The sequence below is a fragment of the Osmerus eperlanus genome, chromosome 9 (assembly GCF_963692335.1).
Source record: "Osmerus eperlanus chromosome 9, fOsmEpe2.1, whole genome shotgun sequence".
NCBI classification, from domain to species: Eukaryota; Metazoa; Chordata; class Actinopteri; order Osmeriformes; family Osmeridae; genus Osmerus; species Osmerus eperlanus.
The window spans coordinates 5,200,042-5,215,702 of NC_085026.1; the positions used below are offsets into that span (position 1 = coordinate 5,200,042).

Genomic DNA, 15,661 nt, shown 5'->3' on the forward strand with positions numbered 1-15,661 from the left:
TCTGTTTCTCCCTGTGATTATTTCTGTTATGCAGACTGAGGTTTCATTCATGCTTTGTTACGTTCGAGGGTCGCCTTTCTGTTCATTATGTAAAGATGTGTTTGATGTTGGGTCAGCCAGCCTTATTCTAGTTCCTATCATTTCTGTGTGTTTAGAGTTCATATCTGATCTGTTTATTTAGGCATGGTCATGCCTTGTCATCTTGCTGTCTGTGTGGATATTGCTGTGTACCTCAACTATGTTGGATCTTTAGCTGACACATGCTGCTGTAAGAGCAGTCCAAAGTACCCATGTAGATCTTTACGTGTTATCTTATGTGTGAGGTTTACAGTGAATGTCAGCCATTTTCAGTTGTTCTCGAGATTTTGGTATTCTGTGCATCTTGCTGGGTTGTATTGCTGTGTCCAAATCTAATGTTGTTTGTATGGAAAGGGAGAGTTAGGTATGGGTCTTATCACACAGAGGTTGCGGTGCCTAGGGCATAGTATATATCACTGCCCTGGACACCGGACAAGGTCACAGTTCAAGAAGTTAACCTAGGCTGAGTGGAGGTCAGATCATCCAGTCCATAGCAAACTATGTTGACTCTGTTCTCCATTCATCTTGATGAGGAAAGGATGGGTATATATCAGTGGTTGAGCATTTGACTGCAGATTGAGAAATCACAGGTTCAAATCCCCCTCTATAGGACACTTTGGATAAAAGCTAAATGAATACATTATTATTGTAATCCTCTCAGGTAGACAGACGTAAGGTTGGTTTGAACCGTGACCTCTCTACCGGGCTGGGTTCACCCAGGTCTGCAGGCAGCTTGGGCACAGTAGATGTTTCTGCTTAAGAAGCTGTCAGGTCTGGTTTGGTGCAGGTGTTGGGTGAAGCTAATTTCTGCTGATGGGTCCAGCCCTAATCCAATAAGGAAGGCTAGGGTATATGGAAGATCCAAGGAAGCACTTGCCACAGGGAAAAGAGTAAATAGTTAGACCACAGGAGAGATAGTTAGACCACTGGTGAGAGAGAAGGAGAGATAGTTAGACCACAAGTAAGAGAGAAGGAGACATAGTTAGACCCCAGGTAAGAGAGAAGGAGACATAGTTAGACCCCAGGTAAGAGAGAAGGAGACATAGTTAGACCACAGGTAGAGAAGGAGAGATAGTTAGACCCCAGGTAAGAGAGAAGGTGACATAGTTAGACCACAGGTAGAGAAGGAGACATAGTTAGACCACAGGTAAGAGAAGGAGACATAGTTAGACCCCAGGTAAGAGAGAAGGTGACATAGTTAGACCACAGGTAGAGAAGGAGAGATGGGGAATAGTAGAAAGAGAAGGGGAGACCACAGTATAGTATAACAGCATGTTCTTTTGACCGTGCCATAGAGAAGGAGTTAAGACACAGATTATAGATCTCAGCCAGCCAGTGAGCAAGTCAGTCAGCCAGTTTGATAGGCACAGGGTAGTGAAGCAGAGTTCTGATTGGCCCAGGGTGGTAGAGGAGGGCTCTGATAGGCCCAGGGTTAGCCTAACCCAGGGTGATGTCCCTCAGACAAAGCAGCCTTCTAGTCCCCTGGTGGCACCACCAGTCACGCTGTCCCAACCCAGTGAACCTGTCATGTGGCCAGATAGAACCAGGCAGACATGAACCAGGCTGGGACTAGCTCTTCATGAGCTGGAACAAGAAAGGGGTGGAGTAGAGGAGAGGAGGAGGTTGGAGCGGAGGAGAGGAGGGGGGTGGAGGACAGGAAGCAGGCAGAGAGCCAGAGAGAGAGAGTAGGATTGGGTGTAATGTGATCTGGTATTAGTCCTGGTCAGAGAGTGTTTCTGGTGGGAAAAGTGCATAGCTCAGGGCTCAGATAACCTCATGTCTACAGTTTTCTACAGCATGGTGTCATTCAGTACAGCTCTGTGTATGAGCTCACTTTGGTTTCACTAACCCTGCCTGTTTGTGTCTCTGCTTTTCTCCTTTTATCCCTGACCACACCCTCATCCTGCCCTCTTCCTACCTTTCATCCACCACCTTCATCCTACCCCCTCATCCTACATCCTGATCCTACACCCTCATCCTGCCCTCTTTCTACCTTTCATCCACCACCTTCATCCTACCCCCTCATCCTACACCCTCATCCTACACCCTCATCCTGCCCTCCCCTTGCACTCCTCCATCCTGTCTCTCTCTGCATGCTCCCTCGGTCCTCCTCCTCCTCCTCCTCACCTCTGCAGACCACGGCCAGACGGCCCAAGGTGAGCCCAGTTCTGTCCACTCTTCTGTCCAGTCTTACGTAACCAAACCATCCCTGGACAACATGAACTCCGCCCCTCATGTTTTGGTTGTTTTCAGGAAGTGTTCTAAAGAGAAACCCATCAAGCAGTCGTTTTCCAATGTCACGTTTGTTTGGTGTGCATCCTCCAACATTCTTCCTCTCAACGTCTAATACAGCCTGATATATCACAGTTACTGTATATCATAGTTTCTGGTCTCTCCTGTCTGTATCTCCTGTCTCTCCTGTCTCTAGTATCCCCTGTCTGTACCTCCTCTAACCACCTCTCTCTCCCTCCAGCCCACCCGGCCCACGGGGACCTCCAAGCCGGGAGCCTCAGGCTCGGCTTCGGCCGGGGAGATGAGCAGCAGTGAGCCCAGCACCCCGGCCCAGACCCCCCTGGCTGCCCCGGTCATCCCCACTCCGGGAGGGCTGCTCTCCCCCGGGGCCCCCCCACCTCCACTGCCCAGCAAGGTCAGCCGGATGCTCTAGTCAGCATACACACACACACACTAGTACAGCACACACATATACACACACACACACACACACACACACACACACACACACACTGGTACAGTATACACACACACACTAGCACTCAGTATGTACTTATATAGCAGGACGTACACATTACTACTCTATAGCTACAAACCACCACCTAGACTTAATGTGGTAATGCATAGTTTTGTGTACAATTTAAGCAATCTCCTGGGGCAGGTCTGTGTGATGACAGGGGAAGAAGGGTGTAGGTTTGCAATGTGTTAACAAGCAGGAGACTTTTGTCACCTCTGCATTTGCTCATGCTAATTGGGATTCCAGAAGATTCTGTCATGATCACTGTCTCACCCGTTTGTTCCCAGGGCAACCTCTCTATGGCAACACAGGTGCAGTGGTGTGACGTTTGCTCAAGTGTTGCTTCTTAACACTTTCATCACTTAAACTCGGGCTGGAGTGCTGCTTGGAGTGTTTGATTGGTTGGTGTGCGTGTGTGCGTGTGTCTGTATATCTCTGTTTGTGCGTGTGTGCGTATGTGTGTGTACGGCAGTCGTCTGTGTGTATGCGTGTTGTGTTGATAACATAACCTGGAAATAGCCTCTGAAGCCGGAGTGTTGACCGAACCAGAACGAATGCACGCTAGCGCGTGTTCTGTTTGCGAACACACGTACGCATGTGTGTATGCACGTGTACGTGAGCTTTCCCTCGCGTGTGTATTCAAGAAGCTGATGCCCCCCTCCCCCCTCCCCCCCTCCCCCCCCCCCCCAGGAGGAGGAATCCCTGCGTGGCCAGGTGAAGGACCTGGAGGAGAAGCTGGAGACCCTGAGGATGAAGCGCTCGGAGGACAAGACCAAGCTGAAGGAGCTGGAGAAGAGCCGCATCCAGCTGGAGCAGCTGCAGGAGTGGAGGAGCAAGATGCAGGAGCAGCAGGCCGAGCTGCAGAAACAGCTCAAGGAGGCCAAGAAGGTAGAGAGCTCTTCCTCCAGCACCTCCACCTCCTCAGTTACCCCTGCAGTACCACCTCCTCAGTTACCCCTGCAGCAACTAAACACCTCAGTTACCCCTCCAGCACCTAAACACCTCAGTTACCCCTGCAGCACCTAAACACCTCAGTTACCCCTCCAGCACCTAAACACCTCAGTTACTCCTGCAACACCTCCACACCTCAGTTACCCCGGCAACACCTAAACACCTCAGTTACCCCTGCAACACCTACACACCTCAGTTACCCCTGCAACACCTACTCACCTCAGTTACCCCGGCAACACCTACACACCTCAGTTACCCCTGCAACACCTACACACCTCAGTTACCCCTGCAGCACCTACACACCTCACACCTGTCTCTCCTCAACCCTCTCCTGCAGGAGGCCAAGGAGGCTCTGGAGGCCAAGGAGCACTACATGGAGGAGATGGCGGACACGGCGGACGCCATCGAGATGGCCACGCTGGACAAGGAGATGGCGGAGGAGCGGGCGGAGTCTCTGCAGCAGGAGGCAGACTCCATGAAGGAGCAGGTGGAGGAGCTCACCATGGACCTGGAGATCCTGAAGCACGAGATCGAGGAGAAAGGTAGAGGTCTTCCCAGACTGCACTCCGCTAGTACAGACACAGGACTGAGGCCTAGCTCTGACCAGTCTGACTCGTACTGACTCCTCTAACTTATCCAGACTTTTCTGGCTCCTCTGATTACTCGGACTCATCCTGACTCTTCCTGACTCGTCCTGATGTTTCTCCTCAGGCTCAGACGGAGCTGCCTCCAGTTACCATGTCAAGCAGCTGGAGGAGCAGAACGGCCGACTGAAGGAGGCTCTGGTCAGGTATGGCAGTTCTTTCAGTCTACTGAGGGTGATTTAGTCCTGAGCAAGATGGCCGCCATCTGGGACTCATTCCAGGGCCTTGCTCAGCAAGTCTTCGGGCTATTTTGTGAATTTATTGGCTCAACTGGTTTGAATGTGCCAAACTATATAAAAATTTAAGTTGCCTCATAAGATTAGTCCTCATTGGCCACAATGTTTCCTCCTTTTCAACTTGTGTGTGTGTGTATGTGTGTGCACGTGTGTGCGTGTGTGCGATGTGGCACACTGTGGTGACAGGATGCGTGACCTGTCGTCGTCGGAGAAGCAGGAGCACGTGAAGCTGCAGAAGCAGATGGAGAAGAAGAGCTTGGAGCTGGAGGTCTTGAGGAGCCAGAGGGAGAAGCTGCAGGAGGAGCTGGCGCTGGCCGAGAAGACCGTAGACGAGCTGAAAGAGCAGGTCTGTCTACCGGAGACCACTGCGGAGGCACTAGATCTAGCATATATTGTTTAACTACATGCTGTTATGGTTCTTCCCTTTGGCACTTATTTTGGTTGTTCACAATATGTGCTTCATGTTTTGGCTACCTGCAATGTTTTTGGGGCTATCTTGTTGTTATTATCAGTGACCTATGCACTTTGTAAAGCTCTCTTTTGGAAGTCGCTTTGGATAAAAGCGTCTGCTAAATGAATAAATGTAAATATTCACTCTTTAACTGTGATACACAAGATCTACCTTACTGACTCCATTACTACCGTAGCCCTTCATGTTGTGATGGTGTGTGTTCTTCATGATGTGTGTGTGGGTACATAGGTGGATGCTGCTCTGGGGGCGGAGGAGATGGTGGAGACCCTGACAGAGAGGAACCTGGACCTGGAGGAGAAGGTCAGGGAGCTGAGAGAGACCGTCACCGACCTGGTAAGGAGGAGGAGATCCCTCTGAGCGCCTCCTCTTCTGTGTCAATGAAGATGAATGCCTTTACTGTCATTGCACATAATATAACAACGAAATTCAATTGCACGTCCCCTGGTGGCGACACATAGTATGACAGGACAATATTGCAGTGTCGTCGTTCTCTCTGAGTTTTTCTCTGAGGGCTTTCAGGTGTTTACATCTGTGGGGGGGGGGTGGGTCTCAGGCTGTGGAACCATGCGCTGTGTGCTGAATGTAAAGCTTACTTAGTTACAAGGACTTTACATGGGGGGGGGGGGGGGGGGGGGTGTCAAAAGCTCCTGCTGAGCCCGGCCGGCCTCTGCTGCCCCCTGGCGTCTGACCGTGTGACACTGCGCTCCTCAGGAAGCCATCAACGAGATGAACGACGAGCTGCAGGAGAACGCCCGGGAGACGGAGCTGGAGCTGAGGGAGCAGCTGGACCTGGGCGCGGCGCGCATCAGGGAGGCGGAGAAGCGCGTGGAGGCCGCCCAGGAGACCGTGGCCGACTACCAGCAGACCATCAAGAAGTACCGCGAGCTCACCACTCACCTGCAGGTACGACGTCGCGGGCTTCGGGTGCTCACCCGTTAGGTGTCGAGAGCGGCGGGCTCACCTGTAGGCGTGACGTCGTTCACGATGAGCTCAGCGGCTCACCCGCTGGAGGAGCATCACTACCCTGGAGCTCCTGCTGTCGTGCCAGGTCTCTGTGCTGACGCCGCTGTCCCAACAGGAAGTGAACCGGGAACTGACGAGTCAGCAGGAGGCCTCGGCAGAGCAGCAGCAGCAGCCTCCAGCCGAGATGTTCGACTTCAAGATCAAGTTTGCCGAGACCAAAGCCTACGCCAAGGTGACCCCACCCTGACACCTGTACATCCCCCTTTAAGGAAGATGAGAAACATACCTGATATGTCTCAGAGTTCTCCAGGCATATGACTATGTGTGTTTCTGTGTGTATCCCTGTGTGTGTGTGTGTGTGTGGTTGTCTGATATGTGTGTGATTATCCGGTGTGTGTATGGGGTTGTTCTCTGTGTGTGTGTGTGTGTGTGCAGGCCATAGAGATGGAGCTAAGGAAGATGGAGGTGAGCCAGGCTAACAGGCAGGTGTCCCTGCTCACCTCCTTCATGCCCGACTCCTTCCTGCGGCACGGAGGAGACCACGACTGCATCCTGGTGCTGCTGCTCATCCCCCGGCTCATCTGCAAGGTACACACTCCCTGGCTGCGCGTGCGTGAGGGTGTGTAAAATGACCCAATTGGCTACAAAGCACTCTTTGTCTAGAGTTGAACATACATTCACTGTGAGCATCTGAGTTGTGAACTGGGTGTGTGTGTGTGTGTGTGTCAGTACTGAAGGTTTGCGTGTGTGCGTGCGTGTGTGTGTGTGTGTGTGTGAGAGCTCTAAACATGTGTGTCTGTGTTTTTCCAGGCGGAGCTCATCAGTAAGCAGGCTCAGGAGAAGTTTGACCTGAATGAGAGCTGTACCGTGCGTACCGGGCTGAGAGGAGGGCAGGGGGAGCAGATGAGCTTCGCTGCCGGCCTGGTCTACTCTCTCAGTCTGCTGCAGGCCACGCTGCACAGATACGAACAGTAAGAGTCCCGCATCCTCCAACCTCCTCCACACAGGCCTGCAGCCCACGTTTGATCACTTCAAAGGGAGGCGTCAGCTCGTGCGTGTGCATTTCTGTCTGATCATGCGTGTGTGTGTGTGTGTGCCCATGTCTAATCACGTGTGGGTGTCTGATCATGTGTTCCTGTGTGTGTGCCAGGGCTCTGGGTCAGTGCAGTGTGGAGGTCTATAAGAAGGTGGGCTCTCTCTACCCTGAGATGAGCATTCACGAGCGCTCGCTGGACCTTCTCATCGATCTGCTGCACAGAGACCAGCTGGATGAAACCGTCAACGTGGAGCCCCTGACCAAGGCCATCAAGTACTACCAGGTACCAGTACTGACCCTCACCATCAGGTACTACCAGGTACCAGTACTGACCCACACCATCAAGTACTACCAGGTACCAGTACTGACCCTCACCATCAAGTACTACCAGGTACCAGTACTGACCCTCACCATCAGGTACTACCAGGTACCAGTACTGACCCTCACCATCAGGTACTACCAGGTACCAGTACTGACCCTCACCATCAAGTACTACCAGGTACCAGTACTGACCCTCACCATCAAGTACTACCAGGTATCAGTACTGACCCACACCATCAGGTACTACCAGGTACCAGTACTGACCCTCACCATCAAGTACTACCAGGTATCAGTACTGACCCACACCATCAAGTACTACCAGGTACCAGTACTGACCCTCACCATCAGGTACTACCAGGTACCAGTACTGACCCACACCATCAAGTACTACCAGGTACCAGTACTGACCCACACCATCAAGTACTACCAGGTACCAGTACTGACCCTCACCATCAAGTACTACCAGGTACCAGTACTGACCCACACCATCAAGTACTACCAGGTACCAGTACTGACCCTCACCATCAAGTACTACCAGGTACCAGTACTGACCCACACCATCAAGTACTACCAGGTACCAGTACTGACCCTCACCATCAAGTACTACCAGGTACAAGTACTGACCCACACCATCAAGTACTACCAGGTACCAGTACTGACCCTCACCATCAAGTACTACCAGGTACCAGTACTGACCCTCACCATCAAGTACTACCAGGTACCAGTACTGACCCTCACCATCAAGTACTACCAGGTACCAGTACTGACCCACACCATCAAGTACTACCAGGTACCAGTACTGACCCTCACCATCAAGTACTACCAGGTACCAGTACTGACCCTCACCATCAAGTACTACCAGGTATCAGTACTGACCCACACCATCAAGTACTACCAGGTATCAGTACTGACCCACACCATCAGGTACTACCAGGTACCAGTACTGACCCTCACCATCAAGTACTACCAGGTATCACTACTGACCCTTACCATCAATTACTTCCAGTTACCAGTACTGATCCTAGCCAAGGCCATCATGTACCATTACTGTTATGGTTTGGTCGTCACTTCCATTCAAAATCCCTAAACACGATTGCTATTATTTCCGCCATATCACAACCAATCACAAGGCCCTTTGGCTTACAGTAACTACCCTGCCTCTGGCTGGTCCTCACCAATGCATGTTTACAGTACACTGCTATTATCTTGAGATTGTGGTCTTATGTTGTAGTATCCCACCATTTGTTCTATCATATCTTGTTGTGTAACATGTTGTAAAGCTGAGCTGCTGTGTTGCTGTTCCAGCACCTGTACAGCATCCACCTGACCGAGCAGATGGAGGACTGCACCATGCAGCTGGCTGACCACATCAGGGTACAGAGGCCACACGACACAACAACACCACCATACAACACTACACAACAAACAGATAACAGCAACATTACTCCACGCACAAGACCGCGGAATAACACCACACGATAACCACACCACACCGCACAACACATAACATAACAACACCACAACCAACAACACACAATATTAACAAACAACAGCAACACAACACAACACAGGTCTGGCATTATACATTAAACAACCTCACCCATCTGGGCCCAGCTGATCTCTACCCCTCCTTTACTTGGGAACTGTGTCGTGGGAGTTTTTCCTTGTCTGTTCTGAGGGTTGAGGTTGGTTCCAGGTGCTCTGGGACATTGCTTGTCAAAAGGGCTCCATGTAAACGAAATAGATTAATCTGAGATGACATTTGAATCGTTTGATTCCTGATTCCTGACGTGATCCCTGTGCAGTTCACCCAGAGTGCCCTGGACTGCATGGCGGTGGAGGTGGGGAGGCTGCGAGCGTTCCTGCACACGGGCCAGGAGGAGACGGACCTGGCCGTGCTGCTGAAGGACCAGGAGACGTCCTGCTCGGATATCCGCCAGTTCTGCAAGAAGATCCGGCGTCGCATGCCTGGCACCGAAGTGCCAGGGATCCCGTCTGCCCTCACCTTCGGAACCCAGGTACTGACCCTGACCCCTGATCATGACCTTGACCCCTGACCGTGACCCCTGACCCTGTCTGTGACTTTAGACATTTCCACCAGGGTGTGAATGGTGCTCTGGGGTTCACTGAAGGAGGACCATGGCTTCTGGAGCGGGCTGTTGTGAGGGAGGCTTGTCTCCTGGTGTGGGGAACGACTGTAAACAGACTCGCCTGTGTCTGTCTAGTGTCCTGGTATGAGGACCATCATATGTAGTCTGACCCTGACCCTGTCTGTTTCCCTGTCCGTGACCCCTAACCCTGTGTGTGACCCCTGACCCTGTGTGCGACCCTGTCCCCCAGGTGTCGGAGACCCTGCTGGACTGCAGGAAGCACCTGACGTGGGTGGTGGCCGTGCTGCAGGAGGTGGCGGCTGCAGGGGCCCAGATGATCGCTCCTCTGGGGGAGCAGGAGGGGCTGTCTGCCCTCAGACTGGAGGACGTGGCCTTCAAGGCTGGAGAGCAGGTACACAGACACACACACACACTCTCACACACACTCTCACTCACACTCTCACTCACACTGCATACACATAGATACTCACGTACTCTCACACACATACACACTCACTCCCACAGTCTTGACTGCACTACCAGTCTGGCTTGCCCTGGTGTTCCCTGTGTGTGTTCCTGGAGGGAACTGTGTCAGGTGATGTTTGCTTCTCTGTGTGGTCAGATTTATGGAACCCCGGGTGCCAATCCGTACGAATCCCTGCGCCAGTCGTGCAGCATCGTCATAGCAACCATGAACAAGATGGCCACCGCCATGCAGGAAGGAGAATACGATGCTGAGAAGCCCCAGAGCAGGGTACAAAGCCTCATCATTATTACCATCACATCCTCTGGGCAAGTTGTGTCAGAGGAGGCATCGCTACTGGGGGGTGGGTGACACTTATAGCACTGGACTCCCTTATGACGGAATCATGACCCAGGCTGTGACAGTAGTCATGAGTCACATGACCCAGGCTGTGGCCCGGCCTCAGCTGACCGCTGACGTGGTGTGTCCCTCCCAGAATCCTCCACCGGTGGAGGTGCGGGCGGCGGCGCTGCGTGCGGAGATCACCGACGCTGAGGGTCTGGGCATGAAGCTGGAGGACAGAGAGACCGTCGTCAAGGAGCTGAAGAAGTCCCTGAAGATCAAGGTGCGGAGACACTTCCTGGATGGGAGGAAAGCAGCGACCCAGTGTTACACACAGACCACACGGTGGCAGGTCACATGGAGATTCACTGACACGGGTGTATGTGTGTCTGCGTGGTGTCTGTGTGTGTGTCCCTCAGGGGGAGGAGCTGAGCGAGGCCAGCGTGCGTCTCAGCCTGCTGGAGAAGAAGCTGGACAGCTCGTCCAGAGATGCGGACGAGCGCGTGGAGAAGATCCAGACCAGGCTGGACGAGACCCAGACGCTGCTGAGGAAGAAGGAGAAGTACGTGTGGCCCCTCGGTCCCCCCTGCCTGGGGAAGCACTGGCAGGGTCCCCCCTCACACCGACTGCTGCCAGGGGCATGTTCACCCGTCTGATAGGCCCTCCCTTTCTCACCCTGGGACTGGCTAGGTTGATAGTTTTCCTTTTCTGAGGGTTGAGGTCTGTGAAGCTTTTAAAAAGATGACTTTAGCGTCACACCATTTAATTAAGCCTACAGCCCCCCCCCCACAGGGAGTTTGAGACCATACAGCTGTTGACCTGACCGGTCTCCCCCACTCCTTCTGCAGGGAGTTTGAGGAAACCATGGACGCCCTGCAGGCCGACATCGACCAGCTTGAGGCGGAGAAGGCGGAGCTGAAACTGCGTCTCAGCAGCCAATCAAAGATGACCATGGACGGCCTGAGAGGGACGCCTCCGTCGGGCATCGCGTCTGTCGTCACGGGGATGGCAGGAGGTGAGACCGAAGACTACTCTCTCACCTGGGAGAACAGCCCACCTCAGACAAAAGATGCTCCGAGCTGTGCATGTACTCGTATAGGCTCAGACCAATCAATGATGGTTGTCGTCAGATAAGAAATGCTGCGATCTAATCAGCTGTTTAATACCTTGGCTCACCCTGGCCGTCTCTTGACCCTAACCCTGCCGATCTCTCTCCTCTCCTTCATCTGCATCTCTTCTTCCCCCCTCCCCCCCCCCTCCTCATCTGCTTCCTGTCCCCCCCAACTCCACAGAGGAACAGAAAGGTACTCCTCCCCCTCTCACTCACCCATCCTGCACACTATCTGTACTTCCTCGTCTTCACTATGGACAATAACAGATAGCAGACTTGACGCTTCCTTAACCAAGCTGTTAGCATCCCAAACCTGGCTAGTTACATCCTGAACCTGGCTAGTTACATCTTGAACCTGGCTAGTTACATCCTGAACCTGGCTAGTTACATCCTGAACCAGGCTAGTCGGCTCCAGTCACGTTAGATGGGTTTAACATTCATAACTAGACTAATATAGCAAATAGTGCATACGTGTTTCGTTTGTCTGAATGTATACATATGGCTGTGTCTAGTAGGTAACATGTTGATACTGCATGGCTGTATAGTACATACTGTAGTTCACATTATTATCACTCCCGTAATGGATGATTGGATGAGTATTACAGTCGGTAAACATTACAGTACGGCTGTATGTACAGGACATAGGTGACGCGTGTGTGTTCTCCCTCCAGGAGGGGGTGTGATGGCAGCTATGGGGGCGGGGCTGCAGGTGGTAGATTCCCCCCTGCTGACTCAGCAGATCGATGCTCAGCGACTCAGCATCAAGCACCTGAAGAACGAGAACAACAAGCTGAAGGTACGACACGCTGGTGGAGGAGGATGCTTCAGCGCCGTATCATTACCGAGGCAGATGGATACTATACAGAAATGGCTGCAGTACAGAATCGAAACTACCTCAAAAAGCAAAAAAGGTTTCAAGGGATTTTATAAAGCGTTTTGTCAGATATGTTCGACCCCGTGAAGTTTGATCCTAACATGATATCTCAGTGAATGGAGGTGGTTAGAGCATTTTTTATTGCAGATCAAGAGGTTGCAGTACAGGTTCCCCCTGTACTGTACAGTGCTTTGGATGAAAGCAATATTAATACATACTCCTCCCACCCTCTTTCCTCTGTACTCTTGTAATAGAGGAAATTCAAGTGGCACTGTGTAGATCTGAGTGGTCAAGAGATGTGGTTTTAATACAATTTATTTAGATTATACAATTACGTAATATTAAACAAAGCTTTGCTGATCAGTCATTACGAAGGAGGTGCTAGCCACAGGTCGTTCGCAAGAGTGATGAAGAACAACCCTAAAACCCTGCCTTATATAAACTTTAGATCACATGGTTCTTCTGATGGTCAATCCGTCAATGTTAGCAAACTCTGTGATTGGTCAGCACTGCTCAGTGACAGTTTGACTCCATACCAAGTGTCCCACAGTTCTTTGATGCCCCAGCTCCCTCTCTAAAGAAGGAAATCGTTAATGATACACAAACAGGACACCGGACACAATCTCCTTGGCCAAAAGGTTAGGTCAGCTCGCTCAACTGAGATAACAATCTCCCCCAACCCCCAGACCTAACTAAGACCCTCTGGCTCTTAGTTAGGTATCATAAAACAACACCATAAATACCTTAAGACAATTTAAGTGTCCATTCTACAGAGTAAACCACACCACAGAGCCTGTCTATAACAAAGGAACTTACTTTTTACCGCTTAAAGAAACATAGATATTGTAACTATGTCAAAAACTGCCATAACACTCTCCTCCCTCCACCCTCTCTCCTCTGTACTCTCCTCCCTCCCTCCACCCTCTCTCCTCTGTACTCTCCTCCCTCTCTCTCCCAGGCTGAGAAGATGCGTGTCCAGCTGGCCTCCCTGCCGCCCCTCAACGTGGCCAAGCTGCCGTCCAGAGACGGCGCCCGTCCGGAGGTGCTCTCCAGCGCCCTCTACCGCAAGACTGACCAACTGCTGGACACGCTGTTGCAGATGAGCGCCAACATCAAAGTGGTGGACGTCACCGGGAAGTCTCCAGGTGAAGCTCACGAGCCGGCATGGCCGACATCATCGACACCATCTCTGGCCTTCATATCAGTAACAGTTGAGGCGGTTGTGTGTTTGTTTGCAGTCACTCCTAGCGCCCAGCTCCTGGAACAGACGGCCAGACTCCAGTCTCTAAGTGACACCCTTGACAGACTGAAGGTACAGTATGACTCTCAGTGATTTATTAAGTGTAGCTCAGTGGATCTAACCCGCCACATTGTGCCACAGAATGTGGCACAATGTGTAATGGGCAGGGATGGGGGTGGCGCTGTATTAGAGCAGTTGACTGTAGATCAAGAGGTTACCGGTTGAAATCCCCCCCACATGTACATCTCTTTGGATAAAAGCTTTTGCTAAATGAATGCATTACATTACACGTGCAAATGTGTACGTTTCCCATCTGGAATCTGCCCCTCCTGATCCGCCCTCGTTCTTCCTGGTTCCTCAGGATGAGGTAGCGGAGCACGTGGTGACTCAGCGTTCTGGCGCTCGTGCCTCCTCAGACTTCGCCACGTTCCCCTCCACGGCTTTTGTTAAGGTAAACACTCCACCTGGGGAGCACTCCAGAGCAGTTCAACCAATAGCTTGGTTCAGTTGGAGGGAACACTACCCAGTAACTGTGTAAGAAGTTAGTAACTGTCTCTGGTCAGTAACTGTGTGAGAAGTTAGTAACTGTCTCTGGTCAGTACCTGTAAGAAGTTAGTACCTGTCTCTGGTCAGTAACTGTGTGAGAAGTTAGTAACTGTCTCTGGTCAGTAACTGTGTGAGAAGTTAGTAACTGTCTCTGGTCAGTAACTGTGTGAGAAGTTAGTAACTGTCTCTGGTCAGTACCTGTAAGAAGTTAGTACCTGTCTCTGGTCAGTAACTAGCTAGTTAGCAGGTGTGCATGTTGTCACTACCTTCCTCTTGCTGTCCGGTGTGTTTCAGGCCAAGGAGGAGAGGAGGGGGGACACAGTGTTGGTGGGCAGGGTCATGCTGCCGTGCTCCCGGGGTCAGGAGCAGGCTCACCGTCTCGTCCTATCACAGGCTGAGCTCCAGAGAGTGCACCGCCTCCTGCTGACCTAAGCCCTCGCCTGCAGCCCCGCCCCCCACAGCCCTGCTTGAGACTAGCCTCCACCCTCCTGCTGTTCGCTGTGTGTGGTTAGTAGGATGAAGCCCTATAGGCCAACAGTGCATCTGCTTGTTATTCTATCAAGGTTGCGTTAACGACTCAGCACATATGATGACGCCACTCTGATGTTGCTGAGTCTGACGTGATCCGCTGTTGTACCCTCGTTATACATCACAACTAAAGGGATGATCAGCTGGGAGGTCAGGTTGATTTGAGGTCTTTGTCCAAGTTACATCATGGCTACTGTACAGAACACTACTTCCTCAAAAGGATTTCAGAGAAGGAAAAAAAAACGGAATAAGGGATTTTATGAAGCATTAGTTGATTTTCTTGCACATAAGTATTGACTTTAAATCCTATTACTTTAAAAGTTACTTTTATTAAGGAGCATTTTTTGTCTTAAATTATAGAAGTACCAATTTTTTTTCCGGGTAATTTTAGTATTTATTGCACACGAACGCGAGTACATTGTTGCAGGACACTTTTACATGCTTGGTATTTGTGATTTACCATGTGAGTAATGTAACCTAATATGAAACTTCAGAGCTAATATATTGAATTGTATCGCATTTTTAAGGTGTTTGAGAAACATATCATTGTGTAGAATTACCGTGTCCTGGCCTGACCCTGCAGAGATACTCGCGGTTCAGACTGGTCATATATGCCTTATCCTTTACTTTCTAGCTCAAACCTCATTCATTGCAAAAACAACATCTCTGCCAAAGATTCTATGTTTTTTAACCCGCCACATTTTTCATCTTTGGATTTAAAAAAAGCTTTTTATTTTAATACACTTAAAGCTACATCATATTAGATTGTTATATTATGTATTTATAGTCAAGTATCTAGTGAAAAACAAACATGTACACACCAACAGTATTCTGTATTGAGGAGGTTTGGGGTTTTGACGTAGAGAACTTATCGCATTATTAGCATCTTGAAAGAAAATGTGTCCCAGCCCAGCCCCTGGCTCTCTCTGTGCCCTCTCTGTGACCTGTAGCCTCCCCCAGCGCTGTAACCACCCAACAATAAAGACATGGACAATGACAAATCAGATGCCGTTTCTT

General features: G+C 51.0%; 1 protein-coding gene and 1 long non-coding RNA gene across 8 annotated transcripts in view; both read left to right on the forward strand.

Annotated features, from left to right (window-relative positions):
• The window catches only part of dctn1b (dynactin 1b), a 29,036-nt gene extending 13,390 nt beyond the window's left edge, over positions 1-15,646 (forward strand). For 5 of the 7 annotated variants that reach the window (XM_062469062.1, XM_062469059.1, XM_062469058.1 and 2 more), the window contains 25 exons: positions 2,214-2,234; positions 2,552-2,725; positions 3,518-3,715; positions 4,116-4,320; positions 4,490-4,568; positions 4,845-5,004; positions 5,359-5,463; positions 5,842-6,033; positions 6,209-6,325; positions 6,529-6,681; positions 6,904-7,064; positions 7,244-7,412; positions 8,756-8,824; positions 9,256-9,468; positions 9,791-9,952; positions 10,163-10,294; positions 10,500-10,628; positions 10,765-10,907; positions 11,194-11,360; positions 11,638-11,649; positions 12,128-12,252; positions 13,289-13,475; positions 13,569-13,642; positions 13,932-14,021; positions 14,411-15,646. In XM_062469062.1, the coding sequence (XP_062325046.1) occupies positions 2,214-2,234; positions 2,552-2,725; positions 3,518-3,715; positions 4,116-4,320; positions 4,490-4,568; positions 4,845-5,004; positions 5,359-5,463; positions 5,842-6,033; positions 6,209-6,325; positions 6,529-6,681; positions 6,904-7,064; positions 7,244-7,412; positions 8,756-8,824; positions 9,256-9,468; positions 9,791-9,952; positions 10,163-10,294; positions 10,500-10,628; positions 10,765-10,907; positions 11,194-11,360; positions 11,638-11,649; positions 12,128-12,252; positions 13,289-13,475; positions 13,569-13,642; positions 13,932-14,021; positions 14,411-14,548 (3,375 nt within the window). In that variant the 3' untranslated portion in view covers positions 14,549-15,646. The remainder of the gene's footprint in view (positions 1-2,213; positions 2,235-2,551; positions 2,726-3,517; positions 3,716-4,115; positions 4,321-4,489; positions 4,569-4,844; positions 5,005-5,358; positions 5,464-5,841; positions 6,034-6,208; positions 6,326-6,528; positions 6,682-6,903; positions 7,065-7,243; positions 7,413-8,755; positions 8,825-9,255; positions 9,469-9,790; positions 9,953-10,162; positions 10,295-10,499; positions 10,629-10,764; positions 10,908-11,193; positions 11,361-11,637; positions 11,650-12,127; positions 12,253-13,288; positions 13,476-13,568; positions 13,643-13,931; positions 14,022-14,410) is intronic. The other 2 variants (XM_062469060.1, XM_062469064.1) reach the window with 2 other exon arrangements.
• Positions 2-2,207, forward strand: LOC134026410 (uncharacterized). Its single transcript, XR_009931363.1, has 3 exons — positions 2-1,007; positions 1,109-1,225; positions 1,288-2,207. It is a non-coding gene; the product is annotated as an uncharacterized LOC134026410 (long non-coding RNA).
• Positions 15,647-15,661: the final 15 nt, after the last annotated feature.